This window comes from Diplotaxodon limnothrissa, linkage group LG18, assembly GCF_057381915.1.
Source record: "Diplotaxodon limnothrissa isolate DT_005_m linkage group LG18, D_limnothrissa_male_GT1.1, whole genome shotgun sequence".
Classification (NCBI taxonomy): Eukaryota; Metazoa; Chordata; class Actinopteri; order Cichliformes; family Cichlidae; genus Diplotaxodon; species Diplotaxodon limnothrissa.
In genome coordinates this window covers 41,910,170-41,933,970 of record NC_140613.1, presented here as the reverse complement: position 1 = coordinate 41,933,970, position 23,801 = coordinate 41,910,170, and the positions used below count along the sequence as shown (strand labels likewise).

The 23,801-nt window shown below is 39.5% G+C and overlaps 1 protein-coding gene across 1 annotated transcript in view; it reads left to right on the top strand.

Moving 5' to 3' along the window:
• Nucleotides 1-23,801, top strand: part of LOC146614196 (uncharacterized) — a 94,117-nt gene that overhangs the window by 23,262 nt on the left and 47,054 nt on the right. Inside the window, exons 2-5 of the mRNA XM_085377615.1 lie at nt 2,836-3,161; nt 9,003-9,201; nt 15,702-15,900; nt 19,786-19,879. Of these exons, the coding sequence (XP_085233741.1) occupies nt 2,836-3,161; nt 9,003-9,201; nt 15,702-15,900; nt 19,786-19,879 (818 nt within the window). The remainder of the gene's footprint in view (nt 1-2,835; nt 3,162-9,002; nt 9,202-15,701; nt 15,901-19,785; nt 19,880-23,801) is intronic.

The window sequence follows — 23,801 nt, the reverse complement described above, 5'->3', positions numbered from 1 at the left end:
CAGGGTTGTAGCTCGGGGTCCAGAGTGATGCAAAAGCATCGCTCCGACTCCAACATCAGACACATCAACAACAAATGATTTAGTGGTGACAGGATGAATCTGAACAGGAGCTGAGGGGAACAGATGTTTGAGCTTTTTGAAAGCTGATTCAGCTTCAGGTCTCCAGTGGAAGAGTTTTTTGGTGGAGGTGAAAGTGGTGAGTGGTGCAGCTACCTGGCTGTAGTTTCGTATGAAACAGCGATAAAAATTAGCAAAGCTGAGGAAGCGTTGAAGCTGTTTTCAGGAGGTGGGAAATGGTCATTCCTTGACCGCTTGGATCTTCTGTGGAGACACGAGAGCGTTGAGTGGACGCTGGCGCATTTTGGCTGCTGCTGCTCTCTCTCTATACTTATTGCTTAATATAGTTAGAGAAGTTTTTTTATTCTCTGAACCTATACCTGTATTTAAATTGTCTGCTAGGTAAGGCGTTTGCATTAGTCATTTACCAACCTTAAATGCCTCAGCTTCCACAGATGACTAAACCTCTTGCATTCCTCCATTCTGAAGTTATTTCTAGCGAGGTGTCTATGAACCTGCACAGCTACTATATTTTTCAAGTCGAAGAACTTCCTTTTCCCGTTCTGCCTCCTAATATTCATCTGAACTTCACCAACTCAAAGCTGTTGGCCGCCACCTGGAATGTGTCTTCAGCAAAAATGGACGTACTATTCTTAAGACTTAAGGATATCTATCTCAGTCATATACAACATTATGAAGAAGCTATTTATCATGCTAAATCATCTTACAACACTTCTATTATTAAGTGCACTGATGAAAATACTCGTACTTTGTTTTCTATATTACATAATATTGTTAAACCTCCAGATACCTTTGCCAGACATACCCACTCTGCTGCAGTCTGTAACAAATTTATGGACTTTTTTAAATACCAAAATTGTTAATCTTCACAGTTGCCCTCTTCTTGTGGTCAATTGTTCTATTTGCATGTTTTCTCCTACTCAACTGTTATCTTCTCTATCCAGTTTTGAACTTCCTATAATAATTCAAATATCTTCTATTATTAGTAAGTAAAAGTTATCATAGCGTAAACTCAATCCACTGCCCATTTGAATAATTGTAGAGCAATTTTAAATTTGCCTTTCCTCAAATTTGCCAAAATTCACAAAAATATAGTAGCTGCACAGGTTCATAGACACCTCACTAGAAATAAATTGTATGAATAGTTTCTATTTGGTGATCATTCATTTCATAGTACAGAAATAGCTCTAGTAAAAACCACAAATGATTGTTTTGCTTGCAGCTGACTCTGGACTCATCACTATCCTCTTTCTCCTTGACCTTACAGCAGCTTTTGATACTGTCTGTCACTGCATCCTTCCTCATAGATTAACATCTTTTGGCATCAGTAACATACCACTCACCTGGTTAACCTCTTATCTCTCTGGTTTGCTTAACTACTTACTCACAGATCACCATCTGCTCCAGTTCACCTCCATATCAATTTCAAGATCCTGCTTCTTACTTTCAAAACACTTCATAACCTTGCTCCTCCATATTTATCTGATCTTCTCCATGCGTGCTCACCCCCTCATACACGCCACTCGTTTTCAGCTTCCCTTCTGTCTGTTCCACCTGCTCGCCTGAAGTCCTCCCAGACCTCAACAGTGAGGAGGCCAAACAGAGAGAATGAGGAGGAGCTTCTTCCCTCAGGCTATTCGGTCCCTGAATCAGGTGTAGGACTGGACTCTCTCTCTCATTACTATACATCAGCAACAGTTTATTCCACCTCAAACTGTTACACTGCACACTGTTTATTTGCACACTCTCAACTTGCACACTTTTATATTTTCTTAAATTTACTTTTTTTGCACGTTCTATTTTTTTAAATATTGTTTTTTACCTTCAATTTTACTGTAATTTTTTACTGTTAATTTTGGAATTTTAAATTTGTATATTATGCAAATTTCTAGTTAGTTTAGTTTCATTTCTAGTTTCGTTTTGTTTACTTTTATGTCTATGTGTAGTTTTTTTAAGGTCAGGCTTTGCACAGCAACAAGCATTTCACTTTATATTGTATTATGTATGATTGTGTATATGACAAATAAAATTTGAACTTGAATTAAGGTCTCTGCTGAATCTACTCTAGTCTTGACCTCTTGTCATATTGGTAAACAAATTTCATAGAGGCATCATAGGTCATCAGTGAAGCTAATCACAATTTAAGACTAAAAAACCTGACTGAAGTCAACAATTTATGCGCTCATATGGCGCCTTTAGCTCCATCGTATATTAGTTCAGTGAGACTGTTTGCTTATTTCTGGAAAGATTTTGAAAGGATGGAACATAAGGAAGCAGCAGGGTATAATGGATAACTATAATTTAAATATTACATTCTATTAGGACTATTAGTTGAATGAACAAAATGTGAGAAATAATAGTGTTTCAAACATTTAAAAAATTACAAGGCGCAGCTGGTTCTCTGTGTTTAATTTAGGGCACTGAACCTGAAAAATGGTCCAAAATACTTCGCTTTCAGACTGGAATAGCCAGGGATTTGATTAATAGATGCCCTGTTCAACTGCCTGAGCTACAGCCATTCCCACAACAGAGATTTGAGGAAAGACATAAAAAGACCACAGAGACACCACCACGCAAGAATCTACAGAAGAGCATTAGATTGAGAATGGTAGCGATCAACTCTGATACACTGAAAATTCAAAGTTGAGAACTGAAAAAAGTCATCCTGTCATATAAGTTTTTTTCTCCTGTAAATCTTCGTTCTCTCTGCACTTCCTTCTACCATCACTCCTTTTTCCTCTCATCCTTCCAACTTAGATCCAAGTATCTCCCCTTCGAGAGCCTCTTCTGCCTCTGCTGTGGGGGACAACAGCATAGACTGTCTGCTACAGAAGAAAGAACACACCTCCAGAAGCCTGTTGTCTAACCCTGACTTCTCCTACAGTCCATATCGATGCTCTCCCAATACCTTACCTCGAAGCTACCCCACCAATAACAGCAGCAGCAGACACAGCCAGATGGACAGCCTCATAATGCAGCACACACATGTGGAGAGGAAGAAAGAGGTCCTGGACCATGTGAGGCAAAAATATCCTCAACATAAAACCATTATCATAGGACATCAGGACTGCACAAACGAGCAGGTAAGATTTGTTCATCATTAGCAGTGTTTGAAAAATGAAATGTGGAGTGAATTTATGACTTTTTTTTATTCATTTTAAGGCCAGCAACAACCTGTTTTCATTTTAATGATCTTCTAAGCTTTATCAACATGTTTTTCACATTGTGATTTCAATGAGTTGCTGACAGACATTTATCAGTTACTGTTTTGCATTTTCTTTTCTAAAACGATGTATGTGTGTTGTTATAGTGGTAATGCTGAAGGGGCATGAGGTGTCTTGTGGCTTGTCATAAATTTCACGAGTAGTACTACTGATCTCCCAGTTAGACCGGTACAGCCAGCATTATTTGCTAAGGTGGAGTTGTGTTGAAACAGCAACGGGTGGAAAGGGGTGGAGTTTGTCAGTGCACCTGATCCAAGCAGAGAAACATGCGGCATGTAGAAACTACGACGTCTCAAAAGTCCGAGAAAAGAACCTTAAACCTGCCGTGAAACCGCAGGACTTGATTTTGACCCTTAGAGCTAAGTTACCTGGGAAGTGCTAAAACTCTAAAACCGCACTGCTGACACCAAGCATCTCCTCCAGGTAAGTTCCTCTAATTTATCTGTAAAGACCAACAGCTCCTCTGAGCCGCTCTTTTTCTACTACTTAAAAGACAACTTAGTGTAAAAGTAGCCAAAGCGATTAGCAGGATATGAACTTTACATTAGCCTTCAACTTGCGATACACAAGCTCCTGAGTGTTTGGAGCCGGCTCAACAAGCTGCTCCATCAGCGCGTCATTATGCGGGCTATTCAGCGTCTGCGCCAGATGTCTGTCACTGTTTGTTACGTCAGCATGTGACGAGAGCCAACACAAACAGAAAGGTACCATCATTTAAGGGATTCAATGGGTGGAATCCGTTCTGACCCAGCACTGCTGTTGTAGGCGAAGAGTCCACCAGGTGAAAGAACTAAAAGAACTGAAGACGCTGTTTCCTAATATCTATTTTCCACACGCAGGCATTAAGAAAAATGACACATTTGCGCAGGAATGGTGAGCATTCCTCACAAGTTTGATCTGTAATGACAACAGGGATGTCTGTTTGCGCTCAGATGAGTCATAATAGCCATAACAGCCTGCTGAAGCAGTGAGCCGGGATTATGATTATTGCAGTGTGCTGTTAGCTGTATGGGGAGATTTTTATTTTCTGTTCCAGTAAGTGGGGGGCACAGGGGCAGTAAGACATTACTGTCCTCTCAACCTACTTTATTTTCAGACTTTTTGAAGCTGCGGTGTGTTTTAAATGTGTCTCTCTTCAAATTTACACCTATGGGCATTAGAGACTCTGCACAAACTAACATACCATTCACAAACAAACAATTGTGTAATTATTCGCTATCGAAATATCACAACTTTGGAATATTAACAGTCTCATAGCAATTATATCCGCCATTTTTTACTTCAAATTTTAAAACACAAAGCCACAAGCTCTTATTGGTCATATTGAATTATTATCTTTGTGTGTTTTTGTGTGATTTATGTCTTTGGCTGTGTGCCCTGCTGATGATGCAGCTGGAATGCAGGTTGTTTCCTGTAATGTCAGAGAGACAGACTGATGGTTAAACCTTGATTATGTCCTTCCTTCTAGACTACTCTTTTGTTTGCATTGAATTTTATTATAAGTTTTATTCTATTGAATTTTAATAATTATAAACACTTTTCTGTGGAAAGGTTCAGTCCCAAATTATTTAAACATGCTAAAATAGCATTAAATCACATTACAAAAGGGAATCTTGCCTTACAAGACTTTTTAATGATGTTTTATGTATTTCTTATTCTGTCTCCTCTGATGTCCTGGTGTGCTTTTCTCTCTCGTGGACCCTAAAATTTTAATCTCCTATCTTGAGCAGTCATCCGATTATTAAAATAGAATAGTCATTCATAACACAGTCATACAAAAATAACATTGCCCCCCCCTCATCATATTTTTAAGAGATGCATTCAGGGTTTGAGTCTGACCTGCAGCCTCTTCTCACTCTCTGAGAATTTCACGTAGATGAAAGAAGTTCGACGATTGTGGGTTAACATAAGATAACAACTGTATGCAGCCAACAATGTAGTTTTATGTGGTCTGCCTTTGTCAATTTTGATATTTTTTTCTCTTTTGTGTTATGACTTTGTTTGTGCTGCTTTGGAGGGGAACCGGGACCTGTGTCCAGGTGAAACTGAGAAGGTACCAGAGGCTAGCTTCTAGGCTGTAGGGAGACTCCCAGTACCTGCAGCATGATAGTGTTGGCTTCCAATGTTTTCAACTGAAAATACATTGCATACTGCCACATAATCGCTATTGTCTTCTAAGATAAGTCAGTAGAGTAAACTATGGCTTCCCAGATTGCTTTGACACAGTGCACCAAAAACCCTGCCCAGAAACAGCTAGTGGCACACAAAGGAGAGGCATTGAGCTGACCCAGCCTCTAAACTCCCAGATTCCAATGTCATCTGGCAATTACTGGATAAACTAACACACAATCCATAGAGGCCCCCAGCTTGCAGCCCACAGGAGACAATGGTTCTGGTGCCCTGTGTGACAAAGTGGATGAGCAGTCGTAAAACTTTCAACTTGTCCCAGAAGTATTGACTTTTTGCACATTAAGCACATTATTCTCTCCATATATTTATTTACTATGATTTGCTATTGTCAGAATAACATTGCTGCACTGACTATCCCAGGTTTCTTTGTGTAAACACTATGTTGCCAGCAAAATCAAACATTCAGCAAATTAAAGCAAATATTCAGTCACATGTTACTTTATGTTTTATTATGTTGTTAATTCATTAAGTTATGAATTAACTTAATTGTGCATACATACATTGTTTCTTTGTTTTCGGTCTTCATGTAGGTCCGGTGTGGGGAAGGCCCGCCCAGACAACATCACACCATTATTGTGAATGTAGCAGCTAATGGACTGTAGCTAGATAAAAGATGAATCAGTACTGCAAGCTGAGCAGATCTCAGGTGGAATATTGAGCCATGACAGAGCAGATTACATGGAGAAATGCATGGGTTGCTGTCCATACAGAGCAACAGGGGAACCATAGCTGAACTGAGCAAAGAGTCCATAGTGTGGAGAAGTAATCGAGTAAATTAAAAAGTGAACTCTGGAGTAGGGCTGTTCGATATAACGATATATATTGGATGACGATATAAAAACGTCTATCGTTTCATTTTACGCTGTCGTTTGTTTCGTGGTGTCGCAAAATAAACTCTTTACGGCAATATTTTTTCATGGTTTTGATGTCACTGTAGTGGCTGTATTCATTTCTTAAACTTCTCTCTTTCTCTTATATTTAATATAACCACACTACGGACGGACAAGCGCCTGTTTTTATGCGTTGTGGTTCGCAACAACGACGGTAAAGAATAAAGTTACGTTGAAACCAAGCACACCATTGTTTTTCTTGTGAACCAATAAGTCTGATGTGTCACATGGCCCTCTTCCTATTGAAAAAACAAAAGTTGTATCCAAGATGGCCGACTTCTAAATGGCCACCATGGTCACCGCCCATCTTGAGGAGTTTTCCCCTCACATATACTAATGTGCCACAAACAGGACTTTAATATCACCAACCATTCCCATGTTGTTACGGTGTATCCATATAAAGGCCCACCCTGTAGATCGTTATATCGAACAGCCCTACAGAACATGTTTATTGAACATCTTAACATTCATGTTTACAAAAAACTTTCTGCAAACATTTATCCACATTAATGTGGCCCTGTTACTGAGACAAACTAACTTGTTTACATTGTCCGAGAGGAGAGCTGACCGCTTCTGATTTACAGTGTTGCCTGCAACTGAGAACAGTCTCTCACACAGAACAGTGGTTGCAGGAGTGGCCAGATATTTGCAAGCCAGCAGTGCCAGCTTGTCACCAGCTCCTGAATGAGCTACAGAATCAAGTGCATGATTCTGTCAGGCAGAAACTCCTCATCTGATTCATCTGTAATAGACTCATTTTCTTGGGTGGCTTATCTTCACAAGTCTGAGGTGGGGATTGATCATGCAGCAGTCTTCCAAGTGTGGGCCACACCCTCTCTCTGTCACTCTTGGGGAGGCACTTCCATCGAGCATCCAAAGCTGTGGCAATCTTGAGACAATCATTGTTGATAAAGTTTTCTTGGTGGGAGGTTAGGTGTTCTTGGAATGCTGTTTTAAACCTAGTTACATATGCAGAGTCATCATTAGAGGTTTCCATCACATGATGCAAGTGGGAGAGGGCAGGCAGTACCACTGAGCAGGAAATATAGGATTCCCCACCCAGAATCTCAGTTACATACCTGTAGTGAAAACACACAGACAGAGGAAGAGATGGAAGAAGAACAAAATGGTTATTAAAACAAGAAATGGATTTTCTTTAATCAATTAATTAAAAATTTTTTTTTATTTCTTTCTTGTGGCATCAGCATCACAAGTTTGTGGCTCTGCTGGATCAATGGCTCCTTCTGCTCCCCCAGGGTTGTTTGTCGTGTTTCCAGCTCTGGGACGTTGGTTGGAATATGTTTGAATTGACCAACAATTTTCTGAAACCTGGACAAATCCACTGTCACCAACACTCACAGTGATGCAACAAGGCATATGCTCAAATGGCAAAGGTTTAGCTGCAGCTGTTGAGTTTCGTGGACAATCAATCCCTACAGTTGTGATTTTTCCTTCAATTTCCCACCTGACACCTGACAGGGTGACATGTTTGGCTGCAGCTAAATTCTCTTGTTTTTTCCTTTCCAGTGTCTTAGAGCCCATTAATTTTTGACATTATTGTGCTTGTTGTTGGAGCCTTGTACAATGCATCTCGAAAGGCAACTTGCAAAACCTTTGTAAGGGCTGTGTCCTCGACGATATTAATAGTTTTGCAGTTTGGTGTAATCTACTTGCCAGTTGTGTCTGTCAATTTGTCTGAGGTAGACTTACTGAGGCCCCAATGCTCCGTGAGAGTGGTTTGCCACAAGCTGGGCGACACGTTAGCCAAAGTGCTAGCAGCATCCCCGAGTAGCATATGCTTTGTGTGATATTTTTACCCTGGAAGTGCTTCGGTAAAAAGAAAATAACTTCCTGCACAATGTGCATAGTACTTTATGTCGGTCAACTGTTCTGTCTTGTTGTTTTAATTAAAATTTTCTATCAAACGAGCCAATGTGCTGTTTATCATCTTCCATATTGAGTTGACTGGTTCTTCTGGCCGTTACTACCAGATCAACTGCCCATTTGCGCATGTGCCAAGATAAAAAATGTAATCAGATTAGTCATGATGATGGATTAAGCTGCATTAACGTGTTAATTTTGACAGCCCTAATATATATGGATATATATGTCCCTTAACATGAGGCAGCACGGTGGCACGGTGGTTAGCACTGTTGCCGCACAGCAAGAAGGTCCTGAGTTCAATTCCACCATCAGGCCGGGGTCTTTCTGTGTGGAGTTTGCATGTTCTCCCCGTGTTTGCGTGGGTTCTCTCCGGGTACTCCAGCTTCCTCCCACCATCCAAAGACATGCAGCTTGTGGGGATAGGTTAATTGGATAATCCAAATTGCCACTAGGTGTGAATGTGCGAGTGAATGTGAGTGCGAATGGTTGTCTGTCCCTATGTGTCGCCCCAGACTGGCGACCTGTCCAGGGTGTACCCCGCCTCTCGCCCTATGACAGCTGGGATAGGCTCCAGCGCCCCCCGCGACCCTGAAAAGGATAAGCGGAAGCGAATGGATGGATGGATGTCCCTTAACATAAGATTTGATTAGTAGTGGAAGCACTTTTAATAATTTTTTTTTACCATTTTCTCCTCTCTCCCATAATCATAATCCTTTTGCTTTTTCTTTCAATCCAGGTAAGGAGTCCCTGGTTTGTTGACAGTCCCCAAGGTGCTGGTGTCCCACACTTGGTGAAAGAGCAGAACAGGCTGGTTTCAAGTAGCATGTCTGGTGGAGAGATGATACCCCTATCTGCTGCCTTTACAAGGGGCTCTAAGGCTAGAGCAAGTCTACCTGTAGGCCGCTCAAGTGGTCAGACAAGAGGTTGGCCGTTAGGTATGTAGACACATCTAAATAAATCTGTTCAATAACACTGTATGAAATAGTTTGCTTCTTAACTGATTTGGACAACACATATGAATATCCTGCAGAAGCTGTATGGAAAATATGGTCATGAAAATGCTGTCAGGATCCAATTTATGATAAAATACCATATTCCCAGATCACTTCCATCTCTCTTTAAAACATTTACTTTTAGAAGACATAATGATACAATAAACACACACACACACATTAAAAAAAACAGCATAGAAAATAAATGGATGGGTTTTTTGCGCTAGTAAAGTTGTGGAGTTGTATTTTGTATTTTGTCTCACATCAATTATATCATCAGTTATATCGTTATCGCATAAATATTTTTGGCCATATCGCCCTGCTCTACTGTGGAGTACCTCAGGGTTTTCTACTGGGGCCCATTCTTTTCTCTTTATATTTGCTTCCCCGTGGGGTCCATTTATAAAAAGCATAATGTCCTTTCATTGCTTTGCAGATGACCTCCAGATATACAGTTAGGACCAAATATATTTGAACAGAGACAATTTTTTTCTGATTTTATACAATACAGTACAACTTTATTTATATAGCACATTTAAAAAACCAGCGGTACACCAAAGTGCTTTACAATCGAAACAGGAAAATAAAGACATGGTTAAATAAAAGACGATTAACAAAGTACCACAAATGTCAGCAGGTTGAGTGCACTAATTATACAGGAATAAAGTTACCAAGAGCAGATATTGCTAAAAGATAAAGTACATAGATAAAAAAATTGAGCCAAATATAAAATAGGGACACCAACTAGATGGAAAAGCTAGGTTAAATAAGTGAGTTTTTAAACTGGATTTAAAAGATAAAATGGAGTCTGACGCACGGATAGCAATGGGAAGGTCGTTCCACAGGTTAGGTGCAACCAGGGCAAAAGCACGGTCTCCCCTAGATTTAAGTCTAGATCTAGGCTGAGCCAGGAGTAATTGGGCTGAAGACCTGAGGGCTCGCCCAGGGACATGTGGACTATGGAGATCGACCAGATAGCTAGGGGCTAAATTATTTATAATTTTAAAGGTGAGCAACAATATTTTAAATTCAATATGATATTTTATGGATAACCAATACAAATCAGCAAGAACAGGGGTGATAGAGGTATGCTTTCTAGTACCAGTCAGGAGGCGAGCTGCAGCATTCTGGACAAGCTGAAGTCTGTGAAGGAGAGCAGAGTGAAGACCAATGTAGAGAGAATTACAATAATCCAATCTAGATGTCACAAAAGCATGAATGAGTTTTTTAAGATCTTTATGAGGGACATAGTGCTTAGCCTTAGCAATAAGGCGCAGTTGGTAAAAGCTAGATTTGATTACTGAGGACACTTGTTTGTTAAATTTGAAAGAGCTATCCAGCAGGACACCTAGGTCACTAACCGAGTCAGAGAGAGAAGTGACAAAGGAACCAAAGGTATCAGCTAATATGTCCCATGGGGTATGGTTGCCAAACACTACAATTGCCGTTTTCTTTTCATTCAGGATAAGGGAATTGCCCAAAAGCAATTCTCTGACTTCTCTCATGCACTTGAGAAAGCAGTGCAACGATGGAGCAAATGTTATATTTTTCAAAGATTAAGTCTAGAGGGGCATGGATAATGAGAATAACATTGGGCCAAGCACAGAGCCTTGAGGAACACCACAGCATAAGGATGCAGTGGTGTGCATGGCTCTGTACATTACCACAATAAACTTTAAATGAAACAACTCAGACGGAGTTGATGTGCAGACTTTAGCTTTTATTCTGTGGGTTGAAAAAGATGTCATAAAAATGTGAGGAACTAAAGTATTTTTAACACAGTCCCTTCATTTCAAGGGCTCAAATGTAATTGGACAATTAAATAACTGAAAATAAAATGTTCATTTCTAATACTTGGTTGAAAATCCTTTGCTGACAATGACAGCCTTAAGTCTTGAACTCATGGACATCACTAGATGTCCTCCTGAAACTGAGTCAGTTTCCTCCTGACTCTCCCAGGCCTCTACTGCAGCAGCTTTCCGTTGATAATTTGATGATGTCATAATGAAGGGATTGCCAACACCTGCCCATGAAATAGCCTTTAAGTAAATTTTCCAATTGGTCCCTCACTGTAACGCAGTTCACCTTTTGCGGCCTTGCAAAATTAGTTTCCTAAAATTTTGCATTCCTTTTTTCTTTTTTCTTTTTTCTTTCTTGTTTTCTTTTTTTTTTTTTTTTTACAGCGCATTGTGTTCTGCGTCCTGATTGGCTATAGACCATTGTCAATCAATGGTTGCTCTATTCCCATGTTTTGGACCTGAAAACAGGGTTTGATGTTTGGTTTCATTCTATAATACTGGACTTATTTTTCTACGAAGGTTTGAACTTTGAGGCTGTTTAAACTAGAGAGAAAATGTTCATGCTTGTCTGAGAAGTGTGTAGTGAGAGGTTTTAAACCCTTAAAACATCTATAATAATTGTTAAAAATAAAGCTGACTAGTTCGCAGATTTCACCTATCGCAGGTTACTTTTAGAATGTAACTCCCACAATAAATGAGGGGCCACTGTACTTTGGTCCCTGTAAAAAGAGGGTGGAACATGTTAATGAGCTGAAACTCCTAAACTCTTCATCCAATTTGAGTGTAGACTTAAATGAAAGCTGAGAGTGTAAACATATCCATGCCCATTATATAACTATAATTGGAATTAGAGCTGGGCGATATGAGATTTTTTCATATCACGATATGTTTTTTTCATTTCAGGCGATAACGATATCTATCACGATATAAGCCAAATAACTATATTTGTAAGATTTAAATGTGCCGTTGCTCACAAGTAAAATGTGAAATAATCAGCAGCTTGTTTTTATTTAAATATTTATTTCCCATAATAAGTTCAACAGGGTAGATGTACTTAAGGAACATGAGACTTTTTCAGATAAATAAAGGCAAATATTACAAACTACACAAAAGGCAGCCGCTAAAGCGTTTAAGTTTCAAAATAGAACAAACAAAACAGACTAAATTGTCAATTCCACTTAGAAACAAAATATTAATTCTAAAAATAAATCTTAGTTTGTTTTACAGAAGAACAGACAAAACTGACTAACTTTTGTCAATATCAAATAAACTTAGAACTAAAAGGAAATTCTCAATCTCTCCTTGTTGTATAGCTGAGCTTTTCAAACAGTTTTAACAGTTACTTTAGTCTGACAAAAGCCGAATGAAGAATTAGCGCTTCCAGTCAGAGACTGAGGCTACGTCCACACGTACACGGGTATTTTTGAAAACTGAGATTTTCCGTTTTCGTTTTTAAAAAATAATCCCGTCCACACATAAAGGCAGAAATGAAGGAAAACGCTGCTATGAACATGCCAAAGCAGCAGGTGGCGCTAGATTCCTAACCGTGCCGAAATGTTGGCCAATCAGAAGTCTAGAAGTGGAAAAAGTAAACAAAGCTGGGGCATAGAAGCAGAACCAAGTCGTATGTGTGGAGGGACAGTAACTGTGTGTATATGTAAGCATTTAAACACTGCAGAGAGTAGAATTAACAGTAACAGTATTGTAGAAATTCATTTCACCGAAACAATAACGTGGCGCACAGTGTGACGCATGCACCAGTTTATTGTATTTCCAGACTTGCTTTCGGCACAATTTACAGTGCACGCTACTCTGTTTTTTGTCAGACTTGAAATAGCTGAAATACCTTCACACTACGGAGCTTCTATGGCTCTTCCGTTCGACAATCTCTCCGGCGTTGGAACCATCATCTGTTTTCTCTTCGGTCACGCTCGGTTGATTTTTCTAGTCGGCACACTCATTTCCTCCATTACCCGCTGGCTGCTTCCCAAACAAACACACGTGCGGCTTGGCACTTGTGCTGTACGTAACAAGTCACGCGACGTGACGCTGCGGCTGTGATTGGTTCGGCTCTGCGCTACTTAATTTGGATTGGCTGACCTTTTTTTTTCTTTTTCTTTTTTTTAAGAGGACAAGAGCGGCGAGGTCTATCGCGATAGCTTAATTTCTCTATCGAGTAAAAGTTATATCGCGATACATATCGTTATCGTTCTATCGCCCAGCTCTAATTGGAATATGTTTCAGTAAACAGAAAAAAAACAAAACTTGTGTCAATGTCCAAATACATTTGAACACAGTTAGTATCCAAATGTATTTGAACACAGTGTTCAAATGTATTTGGACACTGTGTTCAAATACATTTGTATTTGCGTATACAAACCAACAGCCATATTTCTAACCAGGCACTAGTGAACTGTCCCAGAGATGTACAGTCGTGAGGAAATAAACTTTTGGGCAACCCAATCTGTTACATGGGTATGACAGCGCTATTGGTCCTTTAGTGTCTTACTGTCATCTGGTTGCAAGGCACCTTGGTGTGACTTTCAACAGTGCTTTAAAATTTGATAAACAGATCAGCTCAGCTGTTAAGACAAGTTTCTTTTAACTAAGGCTCCTCAGTAAGGTGAAGGCCTGCCTCGCTTTTATTACCTGTCATCTTAATTACTGTAACTCTTTATATGTTGGCTCTGATCAGTTCTTACTTCAGTGTTCAAAATGCAGATGTTTGCCTTTTGACAGGAAAGAAAAGGTGTGATCACATTACACCTATACTGGCATCCTAACACTGGCTTCAAGTCCGTTTCAGTATCCACTTTAAAATGTTATAACTTGTTTTTAAGAGTCTCAATTGTTTAGCGCCACGTCACTTAACAGAACTTTTGAAACTCTATGTAGGGTAATTTCCAATAAACAAAGTTTAAAAAAGGAGTCTTGTGTTCCTGGTTTCCAAAAGAAATGCTTCCAGTTGCATTATGATTTGAAGACTGTTTATGTATTACAAACTGAAGATGTAACAATGAACTCCTTCCTAAATAAGCATGGAAGTTCCAAAAAATAAGCAGTTATCCAGAACTACCTGTGCACACGGTCAGAAAACCGTGAGACTCCTAACCTCGCTGTCCATGCTCCGCCCCTTCCCTCTCACACAGGGTTTCATGCTGCTATTGCACTAGGGAGAAATGAATAAATCAGGAAGTGGAGAGGATTAGTAAGTGGGAAGTGAGGGCAGCTATGAAGAGGATGAAAAATGGAAAGGCAGATGTTTCAGATGATATACCTGTAGAAGTCAGGATATGTATTAATTCTTTAACCAGACTGTTTAACACAGTGTTGTAGAGTGGGGGAAAGAGTGTACTGCTTTTCAAGAACAAGTTTGATACTACAGTTCTGAACAAGGGTGAAGAACTTTACATCCGATTTTCTTCTTAACACAAATAAAGGCATTTGTGTCCCCCACTGGAATCAAACCAGCAACCTTTTGCTTGCTAATCAAGCGTGTCAAGCATTACACAGTTGGAGGCATTAGAGTTGTAGCTGCAGAAATCCCTTTAAAACAAGTTTCATTTTATCAAGTTACCAACTGAATTAACATTAATCCTGGCAGCTAATTTGACTGCTGAGGTTTCTCCTAGTAGCATTTCTGTTAGATAGACAGTGTTGCAGTGGTTAGCTCAGTCATCTCACAGCTAAAAGGCCTGTAGGTCCGTAACTAAGTATGTGTCACGGCTGGGGCAGCAGTCGTATGGTGTTACGAGAAAAGGACCCAAAATGCACGAACTGGCAGGGGTGCGAGTGAGTGTTTATTTACAGTGACGACGAAGTACAAAAAGAGGAAATAAGGAACAGGGAGCTACTAAAGCCTAGACTGGGAAAAACTAATAAACAACCCTGAAAACATAAGGACACAGGATGATACACGGAGATGACACGGAGGAAGCAGGGCAGAGAGACGCGGAGAAACACTGAATAACACAGACGAACCGACAAGGATCACAGGCAGGCACACACTGTAAAAACACACAAGGTAATTAGGGAATGACACACCAGAGGGGAACACAGCTGAACCTAATAGACACAACGAGACACAGACCTTCAAAGTAAAACAGGAAATTCACAAACTGTTCTACAACACTAACTCAGGGACACGAACAGAGCACAGGAGGGAGCACACTAAAACACTAAACACAAGAACCAAACCCTAAGAATTAATACAAAACATAAGATGATACCAAAATGAAACACAAAACGCTGGGTCATGTGGACCATGACAGTATGCATATGAGACAAATTGAGTGCATAGGATAGCTCGTGAATCACTGGGATTTAAATAATCTCTCAACATGAATCTATTCATACTTCACACTTCACCTGCAAGCTCTTGTGTTGGAGCTTGAAGGTTTAGTTTATAAGCTGTCTGCTTCATAAGCCATTGAGAAGCAAGCACCTGTACCCTATTTAATTTAAAGATTTTGTTGTGGATTAGCATTCTTATGTTGTATATGGCTAAATATATTAAAATAAACATCAAAAATATTTATTTTAGCTGCCACTCATCAGTTTGCGTATTAAGATTTGAAGATGTTTCTTTGTACGGTTCTGACACAGACTGATGGCCCCTCTTCCTGCCTGTTTGTGTTGTGTCAGGTGTGCTGTTCCTGCAGTATGGGGAGGAAACAAAGCAAGTCTGGGTGCCCACAGAAATCAGCAATCAGGATGCTCTTCGGGCTTTGTTTGTTACCGCTTTCCCTCAACAGCTCACCATGAAGATGCTGCAGTCTCCAAACATGGCCATCTACATCAAAGATACCACCCGCAATGTTTACTATGACCTGGAGGATATTAGGTGAGGGTGGTAAAGAGAATGATATACACAATTACATAGTTGTGCTCATAAGTTTACATACCCTGTCAGAATTTGTGACTTTTTTGGGCCATTTTTTTGTTTTAGAGAATATGAATGCTAATGGAAAAACTTTTTACTCGCTCGTGGTTAGGGGTTGGGTGAAACCATCTATATAAAAATTTATAATCACAACACAAACAATCAGGGGTGTTAAACTAATTTTACATCATGTACACATGCAGCCCACTTTGATCTTAAGCAGGCAGCACCAGTGACACTCCCCTTTCTGTCAGTGTAAAAAACATTACATATTTAACTGGGGTTTTTTTTATATGATAAAGTGAGAAATGTGTCTGTTAGACTCTTTGGAGTTAGGTTGTTTAAAAAACAAATCAATTCTATAGTAGATAGTGAAAAACAGAAATCTTTCCTATTTTTACAAAGTTAGAGTGGTTTTGTTAGAGACATAGGTAAGCGTTTTGCAATTTGGAATAGTTTGTGAGAGCTGAAATTTCTTTTGTACTGAATTACACGTTTTTCTCCTCTTTGCAATCTTCTCTGAAGAGTGGCAACATGGGAGCTTCAAAACAACTCTCAAATGACCTGAAAACAAAGATTGTTCAACATCATGGTTCAGGGGAAGGATACAAAAAGCTATCTCAGAGATTTCAGCTGTCAGTTTCCACTGTGAGGAACATAGTGAGGATGTTGAAGACCACAGGCACAGTTCAAGTTAAGACCCGAAGTGGCAAGTCAAGAAAAATCTTAGATAAGCAGAGGCGAGGGATGGTGAGAATGGTCATAGTCAAGCCACCAACCAGCTCCAAAGACCTACAACATCATCTTGCTGCAGATAGTGTCACTGTGCATCGTTCAACTATTCAGTGCACTTTGCACAAGGAAATGCTGTATGGGAAAGTGATGCAGAAGATCAGTGACAGAATCAAGAATTAGAAAAAGTTGCATTTCCTGCAAAAATGCAGTGTGAATGCCGTGTAGTGGAATCTGCTGAAAAAAGCTGAAGAAGCAGAATTATCTGCTGAACAGATGTGTAGAAGCTGAACTGCTTGCCGAAGATGGCTATATTTGAAAGGGTACACTGCAGAGTGTCAAGAAAGCAGTGTGCATGCAAGCAGGGAAGATGTGCGGCAACCGCCACAGGTAGGATTCGAACCTTCATCACTGGGTCTCTCGGCAGCTGCTCATCCCACTGAGCCAAACCAGTTCCAGTCCCAAAACAAAGATATGATGAGAGAAAAAATGTGCACTGCGCAGAAGAAGCTGAATTGTGCTGAAAAAAGAGATGAAGAAACTGAAAATTGTGCTAAAAAGAGGCGAAGGAACTGAAAACAGCTGAAAAGGGGTGAAGAAGGTAGAATTTGTGTTGAAAAGAGTTAAAAAACTTGAACTGTTTAATGAAAAAAATGTTGCCATAAGCGGGATTCTAACCCTGGCCTCCCGCTCTGAAAACGGCTGCTTATCTCACTGAGCTAAAACATGGCTCAGCCCAGCAAGCTAAACTGGTGATCACACTGAAAATGTGGTCTCTTTCATCAAATGGGCCAAAAAGTGGCATAAAAAGCTTAATATCTCAAAAAGTAGAAAAGTTGTGAGCACCAAAGGACATAGCTGGCATTAGCAGAAATAGCAGAACAGTTTAAATATTTGAATGGTGGCAATCGGCTGAAAACTGAGGGAGTAGTTAAGCGGCAAAGAAACGGAGCAACTAGAATAAGGTAGAAGAATAAAGTTTAAAGAGAAACAGGAACACAATGCCTCACCACATTCACACAATCAGTGAAGTTGAAGTTGCGCCAGGCCCGGATTTTTCAACAAGATAATGAACCTCAACACTGCTCAAACTCTACTAAGGCATTCATGCAGAGGAACAAGTACAACATTCTGAAATGGCCATCTCAGTCCCAACACCTGAATATTATTGAAAATTTATGGTGTGACTTAAAGCGGCTGTCCATGCTTGGAAACCATCAAACCTGACTGAACTGGAGATGTTTTGTAAAGAAGAATGGTCCAAAATACCTTCAACCAGAATCCAGACTCTCATTGGAAGCCATAAGAAGCATTTAGAGGCTGTTATTTCTGTAAAAGGAGGATCTGGGTACACGGTCGGCCCCCTGATCCGACTCATCCTTGCTGCTGGTCTATGGGCCGGGACACAGATGGTCATGGCCAGTCCCCACTTACCGTCCGCAGAGGGATGGAATAGGCTAGGCCAGACGGCTCCCCGGGCTAGGTTGGGCGATGGGAGTATGTGGCGGGGTGTGGCTTGCAGGGAGGCTGAGACACACTGGAGCTCCATCAGCCAATTACGTCTCCCCTATTAAAGAATGTACTAGGACATGCGTTGTTGTTTTGTGTGTGGCTAGCAGCTGAAAAGCTGCGGCCGAGTGTTAGAGAAAAGAGCAACCAAATAATGAAGTGTCGAAACTGCAACTATGTGGTCCATCATTCATGTCACACAGTCCATTTTTCTTTAAGTGCTTCCTATTATGTATCTTGAAATCCACTTTTTTTCCCCGGAGAGTCCCGTATGTCAACTGAAGTTATTTGTGGGGGTTTTTCTTGCATCCCGAACAAGTTTTGTGGCAGTTTTGGCTGAAATGTTTGTTTCCATTACAAAAGAATTTTTCCACTTCTTTGTTTGAACACTGCTGATTGATGCTGTCAATTGCCTGGATATCATTTTTCCTGTTTCATAAAGTTCAACTATCGTCTCCCACAGATCCTTTGATCATTCTTTTGCTTTCCAACATCAGAATCCAACATCAGTGCAGCACTGGGGGTTTGTCAGGAGCCCAGAAACTCACTGACGTTTTATACACACAAACTAATTACAAGGAAACAGATCACGGACTGGTCACCGTTATTATTAAAACTTTCATGGTATATAAACATTGATCATGGTCATTTTGGTAGTTTCTGTTGTCATTATGATTTAAAAAGGGTATGTTTGATAATAAATGGTTTCTCCCAACCACTAATCATGATTGAAATAAAAGTTTTGTATTATCAATCATATTCTCTGGAAAATGGCCCAAAAATTACAAATTCTGCCACGGTATGTAAACTTACCAGCACAACTGTTTATAAACAAATCACAATCCCCTCTGTCCTTTTTACTCATTAACAAATTCAGATTATCTGTCACTGTGTTTTGTTATATGAAAAGATTTTGGTGTCAATTGTAAATTGAGGAAACATCTTTTTCACTTTTGCCATCTTTAATTGATACATAGTTTTCCTTAATCTTGTTTTTAGCACTAAACCTTACATACTCAGTCTGGCAGCTACACTTTTTGCTTCTTGTCAAATTCAAAAGGATTAAGAACCCTGAGGTTAAAAGGCTTCATCATTCAAAAAAAGCATACACTTCATGTCGTGCTCTAAATGGTTTGTATCCTCCATCCCCTGCTGTACCTAGAGATAATGGCACTCTCAATATCATCTCCTTTCAGTTACAGAGCCTCCCACCTTCTACAAAACGACTTCTCAGCGTTTTAGGTTTAGGCAGCAAAAGGAAATCAATTTGCCTCATATATCAACAGTAACTGGATTGAAATAGACAGCAAAATGTTAACAATTGCATGCTGAACATCACAACGATAAACTAAATAAAACTGTTCTCACAAACAAAATTTAGACCACCCCTTTATTTTAAAATATACGCTGCACAGCCATGAGACCTGTTTTGACCAAACAACATGTCTGATCCATTTAATTACTACTCAGCGATTTCAGCATACCACAACTTAAGCTAAATATTTAATAATGCGTTTCACATGTGTCAAAACTGATTCAGTATACCTTTTGTAGAAGTTGTTGCACACATTGATTTGTCACATCATGCAAATCTGTTGCTTCTAGAAACATCACCCCCAACTCCTTCTTGAAGGCGTATCATAAAGACCCTGAACATGTGTTCAAACATCATGCCAAGTCTGCCACTGTAGGAGGAAAGGTGAGTCAGTCAGCTTTTTTTGTTTTGTTTGTTTTTTTCAATTTAATGCATTGTGGTTTATTTTCTCCACAGAAAATGGTACATGCAAAAAGTCGTTAATATTTACAGTATATACAAGATCTTTAATCAAAGGGATAGTTAAACACACTACAAACAACATTTTCCCATTACATTTCAGCAGTACTAGAATTTTGAGCAAAGCTATTAACATCCATCTCTTTGATTTCAGGACACAGCACTGAAAGTGAATATAAAATGCAAAAATATTAACAGTAGTTATATGAGAGCCTGGACACTGAACCAGTGTCTGGTGTGGATCAGGCCAACTAAACATAAAGATCAGAAACTTCTAGTTAGGTTGTTAATCTGTCCATCAGAATAAAGGATTAGCAAAATGTATCCAAGTACGGGGCCCATTTACAGAGCTCTAACTGTTTAAAACCTGTGAACTTTGTTACACCCCAGCCCAGGGGAAACCGGTGCACAACACAAGGAAAATAAAAAGAAAAGAGAGAATGTCCTCACACTCCTGCTCTCAAGGAAAACAAACCAAAAACTGCCACAGAGTTACATAACCAGTCAGTTTATTAAATTCCAAAAGGTAGCGGGCGTCAGGGTGAGCATGGCCAAAACAACAAACAAAACTCGCTATAAATGAAGTGAAACTGACTCACCTACACGGAGAAAACCCAAAAGAAAATGCAGGTCTCTTATCTGCCTCCCTAACCAAAAACAGGAGAAAATAGCTTCTCAGCCCTACAGCTACCGAGTAAAAATACTTACAACTATTTACAACAAAACTATTCACAACACAGCAAAAGCTTCTCATTCCAGAGAACAGAGTCTCACACACAGCCACAGCTCATTGGGAGCAGGAAGCAGCCAGGGGCAGAAGGGTCCTCATTTACAGCCGGCCTCTCCCAGTGCTCCACCAATGGTCAGCCTCCACCTGGAACTCACAAAACATCAATAACATAGAACACAAACTACGCCACCCTCTGGTGTGTGACAGACAACAACCACACAGTACAAAACATGACTCCATGACACTGACTCATAACAACTTATTTGTATTTATTTTTGCATTTATTCCAAGCTATCTCATGGTAACTTAAACTTACAATGGCCTTTCTTACCCAGATATGAGCATATATTTCAAACAACTTACAGTGACAACTTGGTCCTACTAGAATGTGAGGAAAAAGTGATAATGAGAAAGTGATACTTGTCATTTGGTTGTTTTAACTCAACATTATTTTGGTGAAGCCTGAGGAGAAACCCGATGGGAGTTTCTTTTGCAGGTTAAATAATGATTTCCTTTGTGCTTTTCTTAATGTTTGTCTTTGTAGCTGTAGATGCTGGGTTAGAAATAAACAGTAAGATTTTGCTGAGAAAGAAAAATAATGCTAGGTAGAAAACACGTGCATGTGTGAATGAGGCATGTTGAATAAAGGACTTTGAGTGCTCAACTAGAGTGGAAAATGAAACAGTACAATTCAGAATGTATTTGAAACAAACAAAACTATTTAATGTAATTTTCCAACTGATTGGATAATTGAATCTTGTACACTGATAAAACTCACAGATGAACTTGGTCATGAGTTCTGCTACTAGTGCTTTTCTACTCTTCTGGAGCACTTTATACCACATGGCTCATCACACAAGCACTTTTTCTATAAACATTTACACATGTTCATACTCCCACGGATGCATCAGTGAACAACTTGGGGTTAGTATCTTGGCCAAGCCAAGGATTGAATCCCCAAGTGGACGAGTACTCATATGATGCTTTTCTACTCTAACTGAGCATTTCCTACTACAAGCCGTATTCATCCAGGCACACACACATTCATACAAACACTTTTTTCCATTCCAAGATTTGTTTGTCTTACATTCACAAATGCTCAGGCTTGGTAACATGCCACTAACCTCCTGACTGGTAAACATCAACCTCTACCACACTGAGATGCCTGTTGACTCTGAAGGGTTCTTCTCTTTGTTTTCCTTTCCTGGGCCACTACTTTTGAGAGCTAATTTCATCATATAGTTTGAGACTGGATATTGAACCACATTTGCTTAATAGAATGGGGATTCTGCTACCCTGCCCTCTACATATATGTTACTAACCAGCTCATAATTTGAGAAAATTCAGTAACTTAACATTGATAGAAGAGAACTATTGCAACAGTATTTGTTTCTGTCTGTACTTGCATTACTCATGAGAGAGAAATGTGTTTGAGGTCCCTATGTTGTAGGGTGAGCTAACGTTAGGTTTGGGTTTGTGTTGGAGAAAGTGTAGAGGGAAATAATGGAAGTCAAGTAAGTAGTACTGGATGTCTGAATGGTGAAGTGAAAGACAGTCAGGGCAGAGTCATAGCTGGAAGAATATTTTGTTGTTGCTGGGAATTTGTGTCAACTCAGTTTGTACTCGAACAATCATCTGTTTGACAGGTTGCTCTCCTTGTGTAACTGGTCTGGACAAAAGGAAAGCAACCTGTTGGATTTTTAAACTTCTGGCAGTTCATCTCTTTCGGCATGCCAGCTCTTTGTAGGTTTACTCAGTCACATAGACTAATATGCATCTCTTATTTGCACAACAATAGGAATATTAACTGTAGTCATGCAGAGCTAAGTCAAAATATGCACACATTATTTATTGTTTCACTTGGTAGTGTGGAGAATTGAGACAATAATGGAGAATGGAGAAAACAAACCAGTCTTTACCATGAGAAGATTCATATTTGAGTATTTGTAAAGAAATTTAATATGTAGGATTAAAGAAAAATGGAGGTGGAGGAATCTGTACTCATTTGTCCCATTGCACAATTATTTGGCTTATAATTTGGTTTCAGAAATGACTTGTTCACTGACATATTCTCCATTCAGTAATTGACAATAGCAATGAAATTGACAGGATGACTAACACCATAATGTTTTTATATCTAGGAAAACCTTCATCTGATATGTAGCTGCTGGCAGAAACCAAACTTGTGACTAGAGCTTGCAGTGGAACGACATTAGTTGTAATGCTGATCATGTTGACATTGTGACCCATGCATATTCAGCTAAATTTGCTAAAGACTTCCATGATAGACACACACAGATTCATCAGATAGGCTCATATCTGCTATGGCTTTGCAACTTGTACTTATGTTTCTGAGTGCCATTTATATTATATTTACACTTCTGACCTCTCTTGAGGACAAAGAGGCACAATTATACTTTCAACATTTTCAGTAAATGTTTGTATGTGACATTTTGGGGTGGTGGTTTGGTATTTGGTACATTTTTGTATCGTTTGTATTATTATTATTTTTAATTAGCTGAGATTACTTATTCTTTCTTATACATTATTTCTTTTTCTTAAGACCCAGAGTCAGGAATGTTTTTGTTTGTCTGAGTGAGTGATATATATTTTATGTAAGGGTGTATCCAGAATTCACAAAAACATAAAAATTCCATTTATCAAATGGAAGTACTTTAAAATTCAGCTATACACTTCTTGGGGTTTGGTGAAATGATGAAATTTCCGCTTGATTTTCATTGGAAGGTTGACTGAGTTTCATTAATACATTACATGTGCTTTATGATCAAAGCCTGAAAGATGAAACTGACTTGTTGGGATCAGCTAAACACTTTTGAATTAAATGCATATTCAGACCTGTTAAACAACAACTGGCCAAAAAGGACTCCACAGCAGAAAAGGAAGGAATCCCCAACTCACTCAGAACGGGGCTGTTCATAAAAGGTGATTGAACAAAAACATGAAATTAAACTAAATGAGCAGAAAGAAGTATCATGTCGCAATTGTGAGGGTTACCCAGCAGTACTAGTGTGCACCAGTGTGAACAACAGTGCTTGGCATCCAGCACCTGAAACCAGTAAACTCTGCTGGGACTATGTCTCTGCCCTGAGATTGGAG